Source organism: Cibotium barometz, chromosome 55, assembly GCF_041138505.1.
Source record: "Cibotium barometz isolate CiBa-2024 chromosome 55, ASM4113850v1, whole genome shotgun sequence".
Classification (NCBI taxonomy): domain Eukaryota; kingdom Viridiplantae; phylum Streptophyta; class Polypodiopsida; order Cyatheales; family Cibotiaceae; genus Cibotium; species Cibotium barometz.
The window spans coordinates 39041327-39058643 of NC_141100.1; the positions used below are offsets into that span (position 1 = coordinate 39041327).

General features: G+C 44.8%; 1 protein-coding gene across 4 annotated transcripts in view; it reads right to left on the reverse strand.

The window, feature by feature from the left end:
* Nucleotides 1–17317, reverse strand: part of LOC147607734 (anthranilate phosphoribosyltransferase) — a 76292-nt gene that overhangs the window by 34449 nt on the left and 24526 nt on the right. For 2 of the 4 annotated variants that reach the window (XM_086790727.1, XM_086790725.1), the window contains exons 3-5: nt 5307–5464; nt 4967–5050; nt 4605–4657 (exon numbers count right to left, since the gene is read on the reverse strand). In XM_086790727.1, coding sequence (XP_086646853.1) covers nt 4605–4657; nt 4967–5050; nt 5307–5464 — 295 coding nt within the window. Of the gene's footprint in view, nt 1–4517; nt 4658–4966; nt 5051–5306; nt 5465–17317 lie in introns of all 4 variants that reach the window. The other 2 variants (XM_086790724.1, XM_086790723.1) reach the window with 1 other exon arrangement.

A 17317-nucleotide genomic window follows, 5' to 3' on the forward strand; every position in this document is an offset into this window, starting at 1 on the left:
CAATTAACACCGGCATTGAAAGAAATAAGATCCAATAAACACGACTGTCACGACCTTGTGTTTTTCTCTGGACAAGATGCAGGTGTGCACGGGGACATGGTGGACAGTGTGAATGGCATCAGGTTGGAGTCAAAAAGTAAACCCATGTGTGTACAACCCTAAGTGTGAAGGGGGGCAAAGAGACTTTAAATTGAAAAGGTTTTATAACCTTTGGTGACCAAAAATTAAAGTTTCAAAAGTTTTAAAACTTGGGAGGCCCCTAAGCAATTTTTAGAGGCTACTCCACTTTTGGAGGCCTATCTCTCTCTTTTCTCCCTCTCTCTAGTTTTTTGGAAAAAAAAGGGGTGCAACTTCTCATGCGTGGAAGAGAGGAGAAGTGGACTGCTTATGTTGGCTGCGCACAGGAGAACTCATGCAGATCTGTACGGCTGCTGCAGGTACAGCGTACGGATGCTGAAGGTACTGGCAGCAGCTGCAGTTGCTGGTACAGGCAGCGCAGGCAGGTACGACAGCAGGTACAATACTGTACGACTGCTGGTACAGTGTACGAACAGGGCTGGACTGCAGGTTGTGCTGGACGGAGAGTAGGTTTTCTCGTGCTTCTGTCTCTCTCTCATGGAAGCAAGCGATGGGCTGCAGGCAGCTGTAGGAAGCGCACAGCTGCAGAGGCGTTGGACTGAACAGGGCATGGGAGGCTCTCTTGGAAAGAGGGGACTGCAGGAGAAACAGGGGCGTACGGACTGAACAGGGCATGGGAGGCTCTCTTGGAAAGAGGGGACTGCAGGAGAAACAGGGGCGTACACGTGGGGACAGCCAGTACTGCTTTCTCTCTCTCTCTCTTTCTTTGTCTCTGCTGAACAGTGGATAGGCCTGCAGGAAGGTCTGGGCGGGCAGATGCAGCACAGACACGTGCTTTATTGGCTTGGAAGAGAGGCTGGTGGGCTGGCTGCAAGAAGCGCCCAGCCAACAGATTCTCACGCTCTCTTTCTCTTGGAAGGAGGCAGGCAGAAGGAGGCGCATAGCCGGGACTGTTTTGGGACAGTTTATGGGCTGTTTTTGGTTGGTTGCGAATTCAGCTATGTGCTTGGGTTTCCGGCTGCAAGTACAAGTCACTTGAATATGTTTCTTGGCATGGGAGTGATGCAAGCTCGCATGGCTGCGTGCTCATGGAGCAGATTGTTTTCTTCGTGCTAGAAAGGAACAGAGGGACCTACAGATATGGGCATCTCTAGGTTGCCAGATGTTTCATGAGGGAACAAGTAACTTGATGTATGCTATTGTTGGCACTGTTGTTGAATGGTGCTATGAATGGTTCTGTATGGAAACAGGACAGAAGTTTCAAAGGGAAACGGGCCTAAGGGTTTCATGTGGAAACAGGTCGTAGGTTTCTCGAAGAAACATGTTTTTGGGTTTCTCTAGGAGATAGGTCACATGCAGGCATAAGGTACAGGAATGGACACATGTTTGGTACAGCCTTGCTACTGATTGGACAGGGGACAGGGAATCCATGACAGAGATGGATAGTACCCTTGGAAGGTAGAGAGGGTTGGTACAGGTGTGTCGACTGTATGGTATGCTGTGCTGTGATGCGAGTTCTCTTTTGAGAGACAATTTGGGAGTCTGTGTTGTGATGCAGAAGCACTGGATGTGTCAGGGCGTGATGCTGTTCATAGTGTGAGAGGCTATGGATGGTTGTGGCAGTCCTGATCATGGGAGAAAGCTTCTGTATGCAGACTCAATGTGAGAGAGTCTTTCGATGTGAACAATGGCTGGATTTGTTTGTGGATGCCGAGTGGACAAGAAGCCATGATGCAGGTTCTTTGCAGGCTTCAGGAGTTCTACTGTGACGGCTTAGTTCCCAGCCTTATATTGTAATCAACGCTCTTATAATCAATTAAAGAAATACCGCAAGGGGCGCCACTGCGTTTTGGGGCCAATCGGTGTCCGTGTACTGTTTGCAAGAGCACTCTAGCTCCCCCTGTTTGTTTTCCTTTTCTAGGTCCTCAATGGCGTTGAAGTGTTTTATGTGCGAGTGTTTGTTTCACCGCCCGTCAGGCCAGTTTCACGACACTCCAAGGAAAAAGTTGACTTATTTGGAGTGAAAATGGAGCATTCTAAGAGATCTCACATACTTCCCAGGTTAGATGCTACTTCCATTGAACCCTATATATATACCTAGATGAATCTAGGAACATGCCCAAATTCACCTTTTAGGAACGTGCATGTTATATACTCATGGTAGTCAACACACAAGACTATATAACTATTGACTCCATTATGCATAGTATGGAGTAGATACTACGACATCCCCACTAACGTCATCAGTGCCCAATAGTGGGTGTAGAACTCTGCATCTCGGACGAAAACTTCACAACGTGAAATCTGCATGTCTGCTAATACGGCTGAATTATATACCTAGATGAATCTAGGAACATGCCCAAATTCACCTTTTAGGAATGTGCATGTTATATACTCACGGTGGTCAACCCACAAGACTATATAACTATCAACTCCATTATGCATAGTATAGACTAGATACTACGACCTCCCCACTAACGTCATCAGTGCCCAATAGTGGGTGTAGAACTCTATATCAAGATATGCTCTCACACACGCAGTCCACACACACACACACACCACACACATAAGAGCATATATTCACACAAAGCCCTTCGTACTGAGTGCAAGGCAGACTCAGCCCCATAATGAAGCCTAGCACTAAGGGAAGTAGCAAATAGAAAGAATTAGTACATCAAATAAGTAATTGATAGGACAAATGCACCGCTAAAGATAGAAAGAATAAGCACAATATCAACTGGCCACAACTCGGACGAAAACTTCACAATGTGAAATCTGCATGTCCGCTAATACGGCTGAATTATATACCTAGATGAATCCACAAATTCACCTTTTAGGAACGTGCATGTTATATACTCATGGTAGTCAACCCACAAGACTATATAACAATCAACTCCATTATGCATAGTATAGACTAGATACTACGACATCCCCACTAACATCATCAGTGCCCAATAGTGGGTGTAGAACTCTATATCAAGATATACTCTCACACACGCACTCCACACACGCACACACACAAGAGCATATATTCACACAAAGCCCTTCGTAGTATTGAGTTTCTGTAAAACCTCCGGAGATGCAAGGCAAACTCAGCCATAATGAAGCCTAGCACTAAGGGAAGTAGCAAATAGAAAGAATTAGTACATCAAATAAGTAGTTGATAGGGCAAATGCACCGCTAAAGATAGAAAGAATAAGCACAATATCAACTGGCGCAACTCGGACGAAAACTTCACAGCGTGAAATCTACATGTCCGCTAATACAACTGAATTATATACTTAGATGAATCCAGGAACATGCCCAAATTCTCCTTTTATATCTTGATGTCTTTGAGTTGGAGCCGACTCTTGCTACAGCTCATTCAGGTTCAGCAAGTCACTCTCCTCCACATGGGACCCCATCAGAGAACGGACCACACGGACTTGTGCTAGGGAAGTTGCTCGTGCATAATATATACTCATGGTAGTCAACCCACAAGACTATATAACTATCAACTCCATTATGCATAGTATGGACTAGATACTACGACATCCCCACTAACGTCTTCAGTGCCCAAGAGTGGGTGTAGAACTCTGTATCAAGATATGCTCTCACACACGCACACATAAGAGCATATATTCACACAAAGCCCTTCGTATTGAGTTTCTGTCAAACCTCCGGAGATGCAAGGCAGACTCAGCCATAATGAAGCCTAGCACTAAGGGAAGTAGCAAATAGAAAGAATTAGTACATCAAATAAGCAATTGATATGGTAAATGCACCGCTAAAGATAGAAAGAATAAGCACAATATCAACTGGCCGCAACTCGGACGAAAACTTCACAATGTGAAATCTGCATGTATGCTAATACGGCTGAATTATATACCTAGATGACTCCAGGCACATGCCCAAATTCACCTTTTAGGAACTAAGCTGTTCACCACAATCAATCAAGATTGCCAAAAAAAAAAAAAACATGCTCTGAAAATTTCAAAAAATAGAACTTAATGGTACTTTTTTATTAGACTATGTACTTCTATGAGCATCTAATTATGATTGTATTGTAGGCATTCCTATGAGCCATCTAATTCTGAATGTTCAAATTCTTTGATGGTACAAGTTGTAGAGGCACCTTCTGGTTCATCATGTAAACTATAGACTGTGCAAACGTGCTTCATGCAACAGTGATAATTTCATGACTCTATCTTGTTCAACTAGTGTGCCAAGATTCAAGAAACAATTGTATGCCTCGGCACAAGAATTGTGTGGAAACCTAAGCAAGAAGTGTTTTGAAGATGAACAAGATGGGCTAAATGATGCAAAAGAAAATGCGAAGTGCACTGAGGAGTTGGATGAAGATGATAGTGTGTATGATAAGGCAAATTTGATGCAAACAATAAAAAAGCAACATTTCAAAAGCTGAACCTGCATATTATTACACCAGCACCAAAGCTTACGGATCATGCATACAGCTCTGTATCTCTAGGTCTAGAATTTCGATGTTTGGTGATATAAAAATGTGCAGAAAGATCTTGAGATAATACAAAGATGGACGGGCCTCTCCCTGGCTGACATAAGCAAAGCCCACAGCTTCATCCTGCACAATATGCAAAGCTCAATAAAAAAGTAGTGCAAAAACAGAACTTATCAATAACGCCTTACAAAACATAACAATTCAATGTTCAAATACTAGGGTGCAAGTGGGGTGACCAATGTTTTTAAATATTGTTTAGTCTGGCTTATTGACAACACTATCTTTCTGCACACCTAATCCATCAGATAGTCATTTCCCAAGATTAACACAAAGGAAAGTGCAACCTTGACTTCGATAAAGTCAGCCTGCAATGCTTTGGGTCATGAGAAACCATCGTGCGACTACCTGGACATAGAGATTTTATTCACAAACCTCAAGTAGTTTTGCAGCTGCTGCTGGATGTAGCCCGGTAATAGCTCCCATGTATTTTAGCATTTGCTCCTCAGTGACTCCCCTCTGCAAGGTTAAGAAATTTCACGCCCTATGACCTTGTAGCCAATCCTTTGCATAACTCTTTGCATATACACACAACCCGTGTAATGTCTACGATGCATAAAGAGTAGAAGAGCAAAGAAACATATTAAGTCTTATGAAAGATATCAATTTCAATTAAAACAGGATCATATACTGACATGCATTACTTTTCCACATTCATAGGCGCTGAGTTAAAACACAAAGTTATTCCAGTCAATAAACATGCACGAGGAATGACCTTTGGAGGCATTGACTCAGCTCCATGTATCAGGCAAGCTTCACCATAACTTGCTCTTACAGCAGCAACGAATAACGTGCTTCTAAAAAACCGTGTATTTCCATCATAAGGTTCTCCATAGTGTGTCAATGAGTTCACATCAGCAACAGGCAGCTGCCCTGCCAACAGAAAGTGCAGAGTAAAAATGGTCTCAGCACTCTGTATTGATAAGTTTTGAATGGCCATTACAGTAAAAAGCAAATCAAGATGCCCATATCACCAAGGAAAATAGGCCCATCTTCCTAATGGCATAGGCCTTCCATGCACAAAATAAAGTCTCTTATATCCTTGCCTCTTCCAGTCACAATTACCAAAATTTATTAACGGTCTTGTTCCTACCAGATGTAAAAAAAATAAAAACTGGGGAAAGAAAATATTTATATTGAGTAAGAAAACAGAGTCATACACCATTGCATACATTTTTTTCATGTCACTTATAAAATTTTGGCCCATACCATCTTGTAATGCATAAGAGTTCAATTAAGCTAGGGTTTGTCATTAGGGGACAATGCAGAGACACACACACTACTTACACCATGACACGTTCTTTTTCCATTTTGTTAGATGTATCATCATAGACTAGTATCTTGTGTAATGATTACTTGCCATTCTCTACTCATGTGACAAGACCTTTTTGCATCTCATATGTGTGGCACAAAGTTAAAACATTGTAAAACTGGCAAGAACGGCTTCTATGATTCATGCTGATACTTGTATTATGGATATGCTGCAAACTTCTCCTCATGTAATCCAGTGTTAAGATCACACAGCCAATGTGGATTCAACAGCAGTCAAAGGGGTTTCGTGGTATTCATCAAGCCAAAAGCAGTCCCACTGGACCACTTTACATGATGTCAAAGAGTAAATAGGTGTTCCCTGTTATCTAAATTCATGCTATCAGGGATAGACTCTAGACCTTTACAGGCCCAATCTTTACAATGAGACCAACTTCTGTTATGTCCCAAGATAGGCCTAGGATTAGGGCTAGGGGCGTCTGCTAACCCAAGATTAGAGTTAGGGTTAACCCTTAGCTGGGGCATGGAGACCTGGAGGGTTCACATGTGAGCAAAGGGCGCTAGCAAAAAGAGGTTTAGATTGGCTAAGAGCTTATAATTAATAGCCTAGGGCTAATAATGGCTAAAAGCTTATAAATAAAGCAAGAAAGCTTATAAATAAAGCAAGGGCCAATAATAGCCACATTATTACTATATAAGTGACCTTGGGGTCACTTATTAGACACAAGAGGTCAAGTAGTCACGCGGTGGCTTGGGGCTACCAAGGAAGCATGCACGATCTCGTGGCCATGGAGCTGCAAGGTGGGTGGTTCCGCCTAGTGGTATGGACACTAGTGGCGCCATCGATACCAAGCAAAGTGTGGCAAAAGCATGGACGCCCCCCCGCCCCCTTCCCTCTCCAGTATATAAGAAGCATGTATCCTCTTGGTGAGGCATAGAAGACTCGTGGAGAACTTTGAGTGAGAAGTCATGAAGATCCATCGCCCACATCATCTTCTTCCTCACGCCAACTAACTCCTCCACCTCCGCCGGCGGTAACATCTCTGCAGCGCCCGATTTCTGGTGGCTCCGCGTCCTACCACCTCTTTTGCGCCTGCAGAGCCAGCCGCCGCTTCTGCCCTCTTTGATGCCTCAGCTTTGTTGTGCCACTTCTACGCCCCTCTCAGAGCAGCGCCGTCAGCCGCTTCCTGCAATGCCCGTGCACACCAGCGCCGCCCTCTGCACCTGCACCTCCTGCTGCCACTTTTCCACCTGTGTGCGCTGCTAGCAAGCACCGCCTGCCACCTTACCACTACCGCCTGCTGCTCCTATGCGCCTGCACCTCCAAGTGCCGCTTCTGTGCGCCTGCGCCTCCAGCTGCTGCTGCCCCTGTGCACATTGACGAACCAGGCTGCACCACTGTGTTTATTGCAGCCGCTTTTGCTACTGCCCCCAGTCGCCGCCAGTACTAGCCACCAACGCTAATAAAAGTGCCGCTTTTCACCATCGAAGACGCCGCCCGCAACAATGGTTGCCACCTGTGCTGCCCTCAAGGGAATCGCCACTTGTGCCTTCAGCAACATTGATTGCGCCACCTTAGAGCATTGCCACCAACTTCTACTGCCTTTCGGGATCACGTATTCACCACCCCGGTGTTTGCTTTCTTGGGATTGATTTTGTCCGGACTGAATATAGAGAGCTTTTGTGGATATTTGGGAACATCAAACAAGGGATTTTGGTACTAGCCCGGTGTAAGTCTCTTGTGGGTCATCGTCGTGGTGAGCTCGGCATCAATTATCTTGTGCCTCGACATCAACTCAGCCCGATCTCAACATCGACTCGGCCCAATCTCGACATCGACATTTTTGTTCGATATTGTATTCATTTGTGTATTGGTCCTGGCTTGGAAAAGCCCATGGATTGTTCTTGAAATAAATTCCTGAAGAGGGGACGGGGGCATGTTCACCGCTCAGCGTGGTGTATTGTGTGAAACCCCTATTTCCATCTCTCTCTCCCCCCTTCTCTCTCTCTATGTTTATCTCTCACACGCGTGGTTGCATCTGTCACTACATGCTCCGTTGGGCTTGCAGTGGTATCAGAGCAAGATTTCTCTTGAAGAAATCTTTTCTCGGGTGACAAAACCATGTCAAGAGTGGAGGGAACAACTAAAGGGCCTAAAGACGGGAACAACTACGAAGCCAATATAGAACTTCTGGAAGGGAACCAAGGTCGTCAATCCGTCTCTCATGAGACCGCAGTCATGACATCAGCTAAATATCGAGATTTTCAAAAGTTCAAAAACTATCAAGATGAAGAGTTCCTAGATTGGAGAGCCAAGAAGGAACAAGACTACAAAAGAGCTCAGATGTTCAAAGATTTTATCAAAGACCAGACCACCGAAGCCGAAGGTGTGGAAGCCGCCAAAGCTTACCTACGAGGTAAAGGGGTTACCTTTAGAGAAGAACCTAGAGCCACCCGATCCATCACTCATGGAGGACTGAGAGAAGCTACCCTAGACTCGCTTTATCAGATGCAACCCCTTCTCGCCTAGCAAAAGAGAAGAAGACAAAGGAGCCTTCAACCAGCAAAGCGGACTTCAAGCCGGGAGAGAAAAGCGTAAAGTTTGATACCTTTTATGGAAAGCGCGACACTCAGAAAGCTCTACCCTTCATCAAACAGTTTGACGCCGCCTTTGGAGGAGAGGACTTCTCCAAAAAGTCCAAACTCCGCACGGTTCGTATGCACTTGAAAGATGCCGCCTTGAATTGGTGGCTAAAGGTGGTCCAAGAAGGGACCAAACCTACTTCATGGGCTGATTTCAAAACCATGTTCAACAAGAAGTTCCTTCCCACTACCTTCAAGGCAGATGTACAGAAGGAATGGGATGAGGTAAAGCAAAAAGCAGGAGAAAGTGTGGCAACATATCTTAATAACTTTTCAGCAGTCTCATTGAAGTTTACCTCATATACTTCTACCCCACCATTGATGGACATGCGAGAGTTTGTCAATGGATTGCAACCAAAGCTTTATCAAGCAGTCTATATGATGGGACCTAAAACCTTGGAAGAAGCCCAAGACAAAGCCTTGCAAGCCAAAGCTCTATATATGCCTTGGATGGTGGGCAAATCAAAGAATGAGAATCGAGACTCGTCCCAAAAGAAGAAGTTCAAAGGGGGATCTCAAGCAAGGAATGAGCCACAAGAACAGAAGAACAAAAATGAGGATAAACCCCCACTGTACCAAAAGAAGCTATCCTACAAGCAACTCGAGGATTATGTCAAAGAAGGTAAATGTTTCCAATGTGGAAAGAAAGGACATATGGCTGCAAAATGCCCTGATAAACCAAACCAAGAAGCCAAACCGCCCCAAAGTAATGCATTACCTAAATAACTTCAACATCAAGATGATACTCCACCAAAGAAGAGGCAACTCCCACTTCGATAGTGGTGCTACCCACCACTACATCCATCCACAAGTGGTTGAAGCCATGAACCTCCCTCCGGATAGGTTCGGAACTCCTATTACAACAAGTGCCACTTTTGAAGGAATGTCAGCCAACATGAGTCCTATTTTGGAAAAGCTCCACTTACAGATTGGAGACTATGTGGATCACGAGAACTTTGTTGTTGGCAAAGTTGGACATTGTGATGTGATTTTGGGTATGCCTTGGCATAAGAAGACAGATCCGGCCATTGATTGGGCTGGAAATAAGATTAGGTTTCCTTTTAAAGGCAAGAATGTAACTTCTGATATAGAAGTTGAGGGGAATTCCATTCCACTCATTAGTCATGTACAAGTTCCTAAAGCAATAAAGCAATCTATTTCCTCGTACTTGATATATGTAAGAGATCCAAAGGAATCTGAGGGTGATGAGTCACTCTCAACTCTTGTTCATGAAAGGAAAGATTTCCTAAAGAAGTATGAGGATTGTTTTGCAGATACTCTTCCAAGAGAGTTACCTCCAAAGAGACCGGAAGATCATAAGATTGACATCATACCAAGAAGTTCACCTCCTAATAGACCTCCTTATCGAGTGTGTTAGGCTCAACAAGAGGAGATTATGAAGCAAGTGACATAGCTTTTGGAAAAGGTTTTGATTCGACCCAGCTCATCACCTTTTTGCTCCCCAGTCTTATTGGTTTAGAAAAAGGATGGTTCTTGATGTATGTGTATTGATTACCGGGCTCTCAACAAGATCACTGTAAAGAACGGGTTTCCTATTCCTAGGATTGATGATATCCTGGATAGATTGAATGGAGCCACTATTTTTAGTAGGATTGACTTGAAGAGTGGATACTATCAAGTCAAGATTGTTCCAGAGGACATTCACAAGACCACATTCAGGACTACTTTTGGACTCTATGAGTATTTGGTGATGCCTTTTGGTCTTACCAATGCCCCGGCTACCTTCAGCCGAATGATGGAAAGAATATTTCGAGCACATAGAAAGTTTGCAACTACTTTCTTTGATGACATTATTGTGCATTCAAAGAATGAAGAAGGGCATCGAAAGCACTTGGATATGGTATTTCATGAATTGCGGAAGCACATGTTGTATGTGAATGGCAAGAAGAGTGAGTTCTTTTTGTCTGAGTTTTGCTACTTGGGCCATATAGTGTCCAAGAAGGGGTCATGATGGACCCAGAAAAGGTCAAGGCTATTGTGAAATGGGCAGAGTTGACTAGTGTGCATGCAATTTGAAGTTTCCTTGACTTACGCTCGTATTAAGTGGTTTGTTGTGGTAGCAAGTCCACTACATGATTTGACAAAGAAAGCCGTGGGATTTAGGTGGACCAAAGCTGAAAAAGAATCCTTTGAAGCACCGCTAGCAAAGGACCGGTCTTGATTATTCCAAATTTGTCGAAGCCATTCGTGCTAGAGTGTGATGCTTCAGGATTGCATTCGAGCAGCCTTGAACCAAGAAGGCTATGTCGTGGCCTATGAGAGTCCAAGACTTCAAGGAGCCGAAAAGACCTCACCCACTTATGAGAAAGAATTGATGGCTATCATTCATGCCTTGAAGATTTGGAAGCACTATCTTATGGGTGTTGAGTTTGTTATCAAGACAGATCATCAAAATCTTAGGTATTTTATGTAACCTAAGATATCAGAAAAGCATATAAGATGGACTAGTTATTTGGCCCCATTTCATTTTCAGATTATGCATACTCATGGAAAAGACAACAAAGTAGCTGATGCTCTATCTCGAAGACCCACGACCCATGCAGTTTCCATGGGATATCATTTGGACTTCACTATGATGAAAGATCTTTATGCTTCATACGAAGATTTCAAGGACATTTGGGACAGGTTGCAGAATGGAGACTTGGTGACTTCTTATGTCATCAAGGAAGGGTTTCTTATGATGCAAACCCATTTATGTGTGACCAAGGATTTGAGGCCAAAAGTAATGGAAGAATGCCATGCCCCACCTTATATGGGACATAGAGGTATCATGACAACCACTCACGCTATCTTTGGATTGCCAAAGTCAGGATTCAAGAATGATGGAATATGGACTATTATTGATAGGTTCAGTAAGCAAGCCCACTTTATTTTAGTGAAGAAGACCATCCGTGCAGATCATATGGCAAGATTGTTTATTCAACAGATCTTCAAGCATCATGGATTATTGTTGTTGCCTATTTTGAAGACCAAGGAAGAGATCTTCCATGCGGACGAGTTTATTCAAGGTTTGGATGCGGCCTTTACACAGGTTCAGAAGGCTATTGAGACATCTCAAGCCAAGAAAAAGAAAGTTGCTGATAAGCACATAAGGAAGGTCACTTTTGAAAAAGGGGATTGGGTGTTATTGCAATTTGAAAAAGCAAGACTCAGAAAGTCAAAAGCTAAGGAGCTCAAGGAACCCAAGCTTGCCCCCAGATATTATGGGCCTTTTCAGGTTACCAAGAAGATTAACGATGTATGTTATCGTTTGGACCTTCCAGACCATTGGAGGATACATAATGCCTTCCCTGTCAGTTTATTGAAGTTGTATAGAAGACTACTCCTAGAGGAGCCTGCATTGGAGGATCCACCAGAAGTGGAAGAACGAGAAGAAATCTTACACCCGAAATAGATTGTATTCCATTCCATGAGAAAAAGAGGAAGGACAGTTCTTGAAGTTCAAGAACTATTTGCCTATGGATACGAAATGGATGCCAAAAGAGTACTTCAAGGACTACCTAGATATTCTTCGAGCTTATGAGGAAGCAATTGGTCCAGATGTATTTGAAGTACAGGCTTGATACATCTTGTGATCAAGACAGATTTAAGAGGGAGAGATTGTAGCCCTAGCCCTCTTCATTGTATATATTTATACTGAAATGTAATTGATCATTATCTTGCTTATGTAATAGTCTTGATTGGATATGCTCTAGTTTGGGTGGCAACGATGCCAAAAAGCCCAAGGAGCAAGATTTGTATATGGGAAGCAACGATGCCAGATATATTGGACTTCGCAGTCGGGGGGTCATTGTGACCAGATGGCCCATATGACTGTATTGGATCTCGCAGTCGGGCAATCATTGCAACCAGATGGCCTAGATGACTGTATTGGATTTTCTAGTCGGGCGGTCCATGCGACCAGATGGCCCAAATGACTATTCATGAACTCTCGGGCGGTCCTAGTGACCAGATGGCCTTGAGAGTAGACTGAGCGGTCCTAGTGACCAAATGGCTCAGCACGGTTTCGATGAAACCAGACAGGACAATCCATGAACAGGAGGATCATTACTTGTGCATTGCATACTGATGTATGTTTGAATTTCTTTGAATTTGTGTGTTGTTTTTGCTACGTGGACAATGATTGGATTTATGGCATGTGATAGTCCACTAGGCTCCAAACTACCTGCCACTACCTGGAATACCTAGTAGACACGAATGATGCATACTTGTTTGTTGACTAGCTTGCGGCTAGTTTTTGCAAAAGGTAAGTATGCATTTATTATTTATAACCCCTGTTCCAGGTTATGAAGATTATGTACTATCAAGAACAAGGACATTGGTCAAAGAAAGGCATAAAGATGTTGCCAGAGGAGCAGAAGGTACCACATATATTAGGAAAGAACAGATGCACAAAAGCACCAGATGGGGCTAATACCACGACCATATGCATGCCACAGTTGAGGACAACAGTGATATAAGAGGGAGGGAATGTAACTATTTGGTCCTCCATGCTCTTTTCACATGATAGAACTCATGCCCGGACACATGGAAACAAGGTTCCTAAAGTTGGAAAGCACCTGTCTTGGTCAAAAAGCAAGGAAAAGCAAAAGTCAAACTTTGTTGACCAAAAAGCTGACGACACCGTTGGAAAGAGGGCATCGAACTAGATCAAAAAGCTAAAAGTTGCTTTTGCAAAAAGCTACTCCAAGGCCAAAAAGCAAGGCCCTGAAGATTGTAAAAGCATAAATCAAGAACTTTGACTATAATTAAAACAAAAGCAAGGAGGCAAAGCAAAAGCAAGAAAATAAAACAAAAGCTAGGAGATAAAGCAAAAGCAAAGTGTGGCAAATGCATGGACCCCCCCTCCAGTATATAACAAGCATGTATCCTCTTGATGAGGCATAGAAGACTCGTGGAGAACTTTTGAGTGAGAAGTCGTGAAGAGCCATCGCCCACATCATCTTCTTCCTCACACCAACTAACTCCTCCACCTCAGCCGGCGGTAACATCTTTGCCGCACCCGATTTCTGGTGGCTCTGCTTCCTACCACCTCTTTAGCGCCTACAGAGCCAGCCGCCGCTTTTGCCCTCTTTGCTGCCTTAGCTTTGTTGCGCCACTTCTACGCCCCTTTGAGTGCAGCTGCAGTGCCCCTGTGCACACCAGCGCTGCCTTCTGTGCCTGCACTTCCTGCTGCCGCTTTACCACCTATGTGTGCCGCCTGCCGCCTGCTCCTCCTGTCCACCTGCGCCTCCAACTGCCACTCCTGTGCGCCTACGCCTCCAGCTGCTGCCCCTATGCACCTTGACAAACCAGGCTGCGCCACTGTGTTTATTGCTGCCGCTTTTGCTGCTGCCCCCAGTCACCGCCAGTACTAGCCACCAGCGCTAATAAAAGTTCCGCTTGTCACCATTGAAGATGCCACCTGCAAGAAGGGTCACCACCTGCGCTGCCCTCAAGGGAATCGCCACTTGTGCCTTTGGCAGTGTTGACTGCGCCACTTTAGAGCACCGCCACCAGCTTCTACAAATACCTAAGAAGGAGAGGCTGCCTTTCGGGATCACATATTCACCACCCCGGTGTCTGCCTTCTCGGGATTGATTTTGTCCGGACTAAATATAGAGAGCTTTTGTGGATATTTGGGAACACCAAACAAGGGATTTTGATACTAACCCGGTGTAAGTCTCTTGTGGGTCATCCTCGTGGTGAGCTCGGCATCAGTTATCTTGTGCCTCGGCCCTCAACATCGACTTGGCCCGATCTCGACATCGACATTTTTGTTCGATATTGTATTCATTTGTGTATTAGTCTTGGCTTGGAAAAGCCCGTGGATTGTTCCTGAAATAAATTCCTAAAGAGGGGGCGAGGCCTGTTCCCCGCTCAGCAAGGTGTATTGTGTGAAACCCCTACTCCCATCTATCTCTCCCCCCTTCTCTCTCTCTATCTTTATCTCTCGTACACGTGGTTGCATCTGTCACTACATGCTCCGTTGGGCTTACAGTCTGCTTTCCAGGCCCCAAGAAGGAATACCTTCCTCTTCTCCCGGTGATAGGTTGTGCCATCGGGAGAGTGATGGACCCCCCCCCCCCCCCCAACCGCTGCCTCAGCCCTCGCATGAGCACCGGGATTCTATCTCTCCACATCTGTGTTGCCTCACACGATACCGATTCCCAACCTTTGGGGCGACCCCATTTTACAGACTCGAGTATTCCGGCCTTCCAGGCCAATGTATCATTTGCAGGCAGATGGGTCATCTAGCCAAAGCTTGCCCTCGGCATCAGTTCACTTTCCGAGGGGAGCCACTTGAGTACGTCAGATCATAGGTCTATTTGGGAGTTGCTTTCACACGACCGTGTTTCTCCCTAAAGGAGGCAGCAGCATCTAGATTAGCTCAAGGGCATGCAGCCTTGAGGGCACTTGAGAGGCAGTGTGCACACATACAGTTTCAAGAGCCGCGCACCAAATTGTGGCTATTTGATACACTTGTCACACCAACCCTCCTATACGGAGCTCCAATTTGGGGGCCCAACATACATTACAGATCTCAGAGAGGGGCGGATGAGGGATGGAGGCAAATGGAGAGACCACTAATTATGATGATTGCCCGCATGATTTGGAGCAAATCATCGGTACCACATGAGATTGTTCGGGCTGAGCTAGGTGCCGCACCAGTAGTGACCGAGGCCCTATTCCATGCAGTTACCTTTTTACAGCGGCTATGGGAGCTCCCTCAGCAGAGATACTCCCAATTGGCATTGACCTCATCCATTCAGTTGGCAGAGGATGGAGATACTCATTGCTGGTATGCTCAGATGAGATCATGGTTTGACCTACATGGTTTGCGATAGGCACTACCACCCTTTCAGTACGGCCCGGATTGTCCATTTTTGGATCTCACCCGCTCAGAGCAAAACCGTGTGATTAGGATGGATATCGTCAGAGTGGACACAGAGAGGACATGGACTAGTCCCCTTGAGCCCTTAGGCACGAAAATGGCTCACTACAAGAGCCATTTTCTACACCTCTACACCTCTCACCAGATGATTTTATCACCCGCCCAGCGTACATGGATGTACACCTATCACATGGGATACGTTGTGCCATTGGACAGATCCGGACCTCATCACACCAACTGCGGATTGAGACAAGGCGATATGTGCATCAGATCTCCGATGACCGCATTTGTCAGCTCTGCTACCAGGAGGCAGAGACAGAGGAGCACTATATTTGCTGATGTACGGTCTATTATGAGATCCAACGGAGATATCATTGCCTCTTCCAAGAGGGTTTTGGGCCGTTACGCAGGGTCATGGAGTTTGAGGATCAAAGATGCTTGGGATTGTTCCTACTTGAGCTCAGGAGACACAGAGAGACCCTCTTGGCACACAGGAGACCGAGCCATGATGTACCTAGACAAAGGATCCTGATAGATTTCTTCAGCACCAGCACCAACACCAATAGCCCAGCCCACACACCTCCTGATACCTCCTCCATCGGGCCATCAAGGCACCGGCCACGCTCCCAGGAAGTCACCATTGATAGAGCAGTCGCCTTATGTCGTGCTTGTCGGCCACGCCCACCAGGATCCCGACCACAGCATCCTCACCATCGCCAGATCAGAGCCATTGTTGCTCGGCATCGGAGGTGCCTACCTCGCTTCTACGACCTCTCCATTGTAGACAACCCCATGGCGGAGATATTTGATCTAAGGAGACGGCAGCACTTCAACTGATCGACATACATGGATCTACTTGATATACATTTTCCAATATTTTCTACTCAGTATCATCTAGGAGTCTTACTTACAGTTCTTATAACTGGAAGACAATTAGTTTGTTGTACTTTTCAGTTTCATTTGGTTGTTCTCTTTGATGAGACACCAACTTCAGATGTACTCTCAATTTTGGTCTCCTAGGTCATTATGGCCTCTTAGAGACGTTAATATATCATTTCTCTCTCTCTCTCTCTCTCTCTCTCTCTCTCTCTCTCTCTCTCGGATTCCCTTGCAACAAAATATTGGATAAGAAGCAGGTACTATGGAGCACAGGTTTATGCCTACCTATTTGACGATTCCTTTGTTTTTTGGAGAGGAAGGGAAAGATGCATAGACATTTTTAGAAAATGTGGCTACTTCATGCATTTTGAACAACAAAGATACACTTGCAGATAAGAGGACTACCTCGGTTTGGGGACTAAGGAGAGAAGCTAAGGAATGGTATAATAGTTTGGACAGACAGGTACAACAAGACCCTAATCAGTTGGAAACAGCTTTCAAAGCTCAATTTTGCAAGGGAAGAGATGTAGCAACCTTATGGCAAAAGATTCTTGACTTGAAACAAAGGAAATTGGAGGAGTATGCTGAATATAAATCTGATTTTCTGAGGTTATGGGGCAGGTGGATTAGGGCCTTAACTAATCCTGAAGAGGTGGTGATGTTTTTGAAAAAGGACAGGTTCATAGCAGGTTTGTATCCTTTGCTGAAGGTTAAAGTAGAAGAGGTCAAACTTGTTGTTTTGGAAGAAGCAGAGGCCAGGGCTTCATACAAGGCAAAGAAGTACAAGCATAGAAAATGCATGCAAGGGGCATTGGAGGATGAAGGACCATCAATAGCAAAAGGGTGGGGAACCAAAAATAGAAGGCAAGGAAGATCGGGTTATGCAAGACAGGTAATTCAAACAATTTACTCCAGAGGTGGTTGATAGGTTAAATGAGAATATGCAGAATCTTTCCATTAACTTGGCACAAGGCATAAGAATGAGTGAAGGTGAACACAGAGAAGCAAGTAGTGCAAGTAGAGGTAGAGGAGCAATAGGC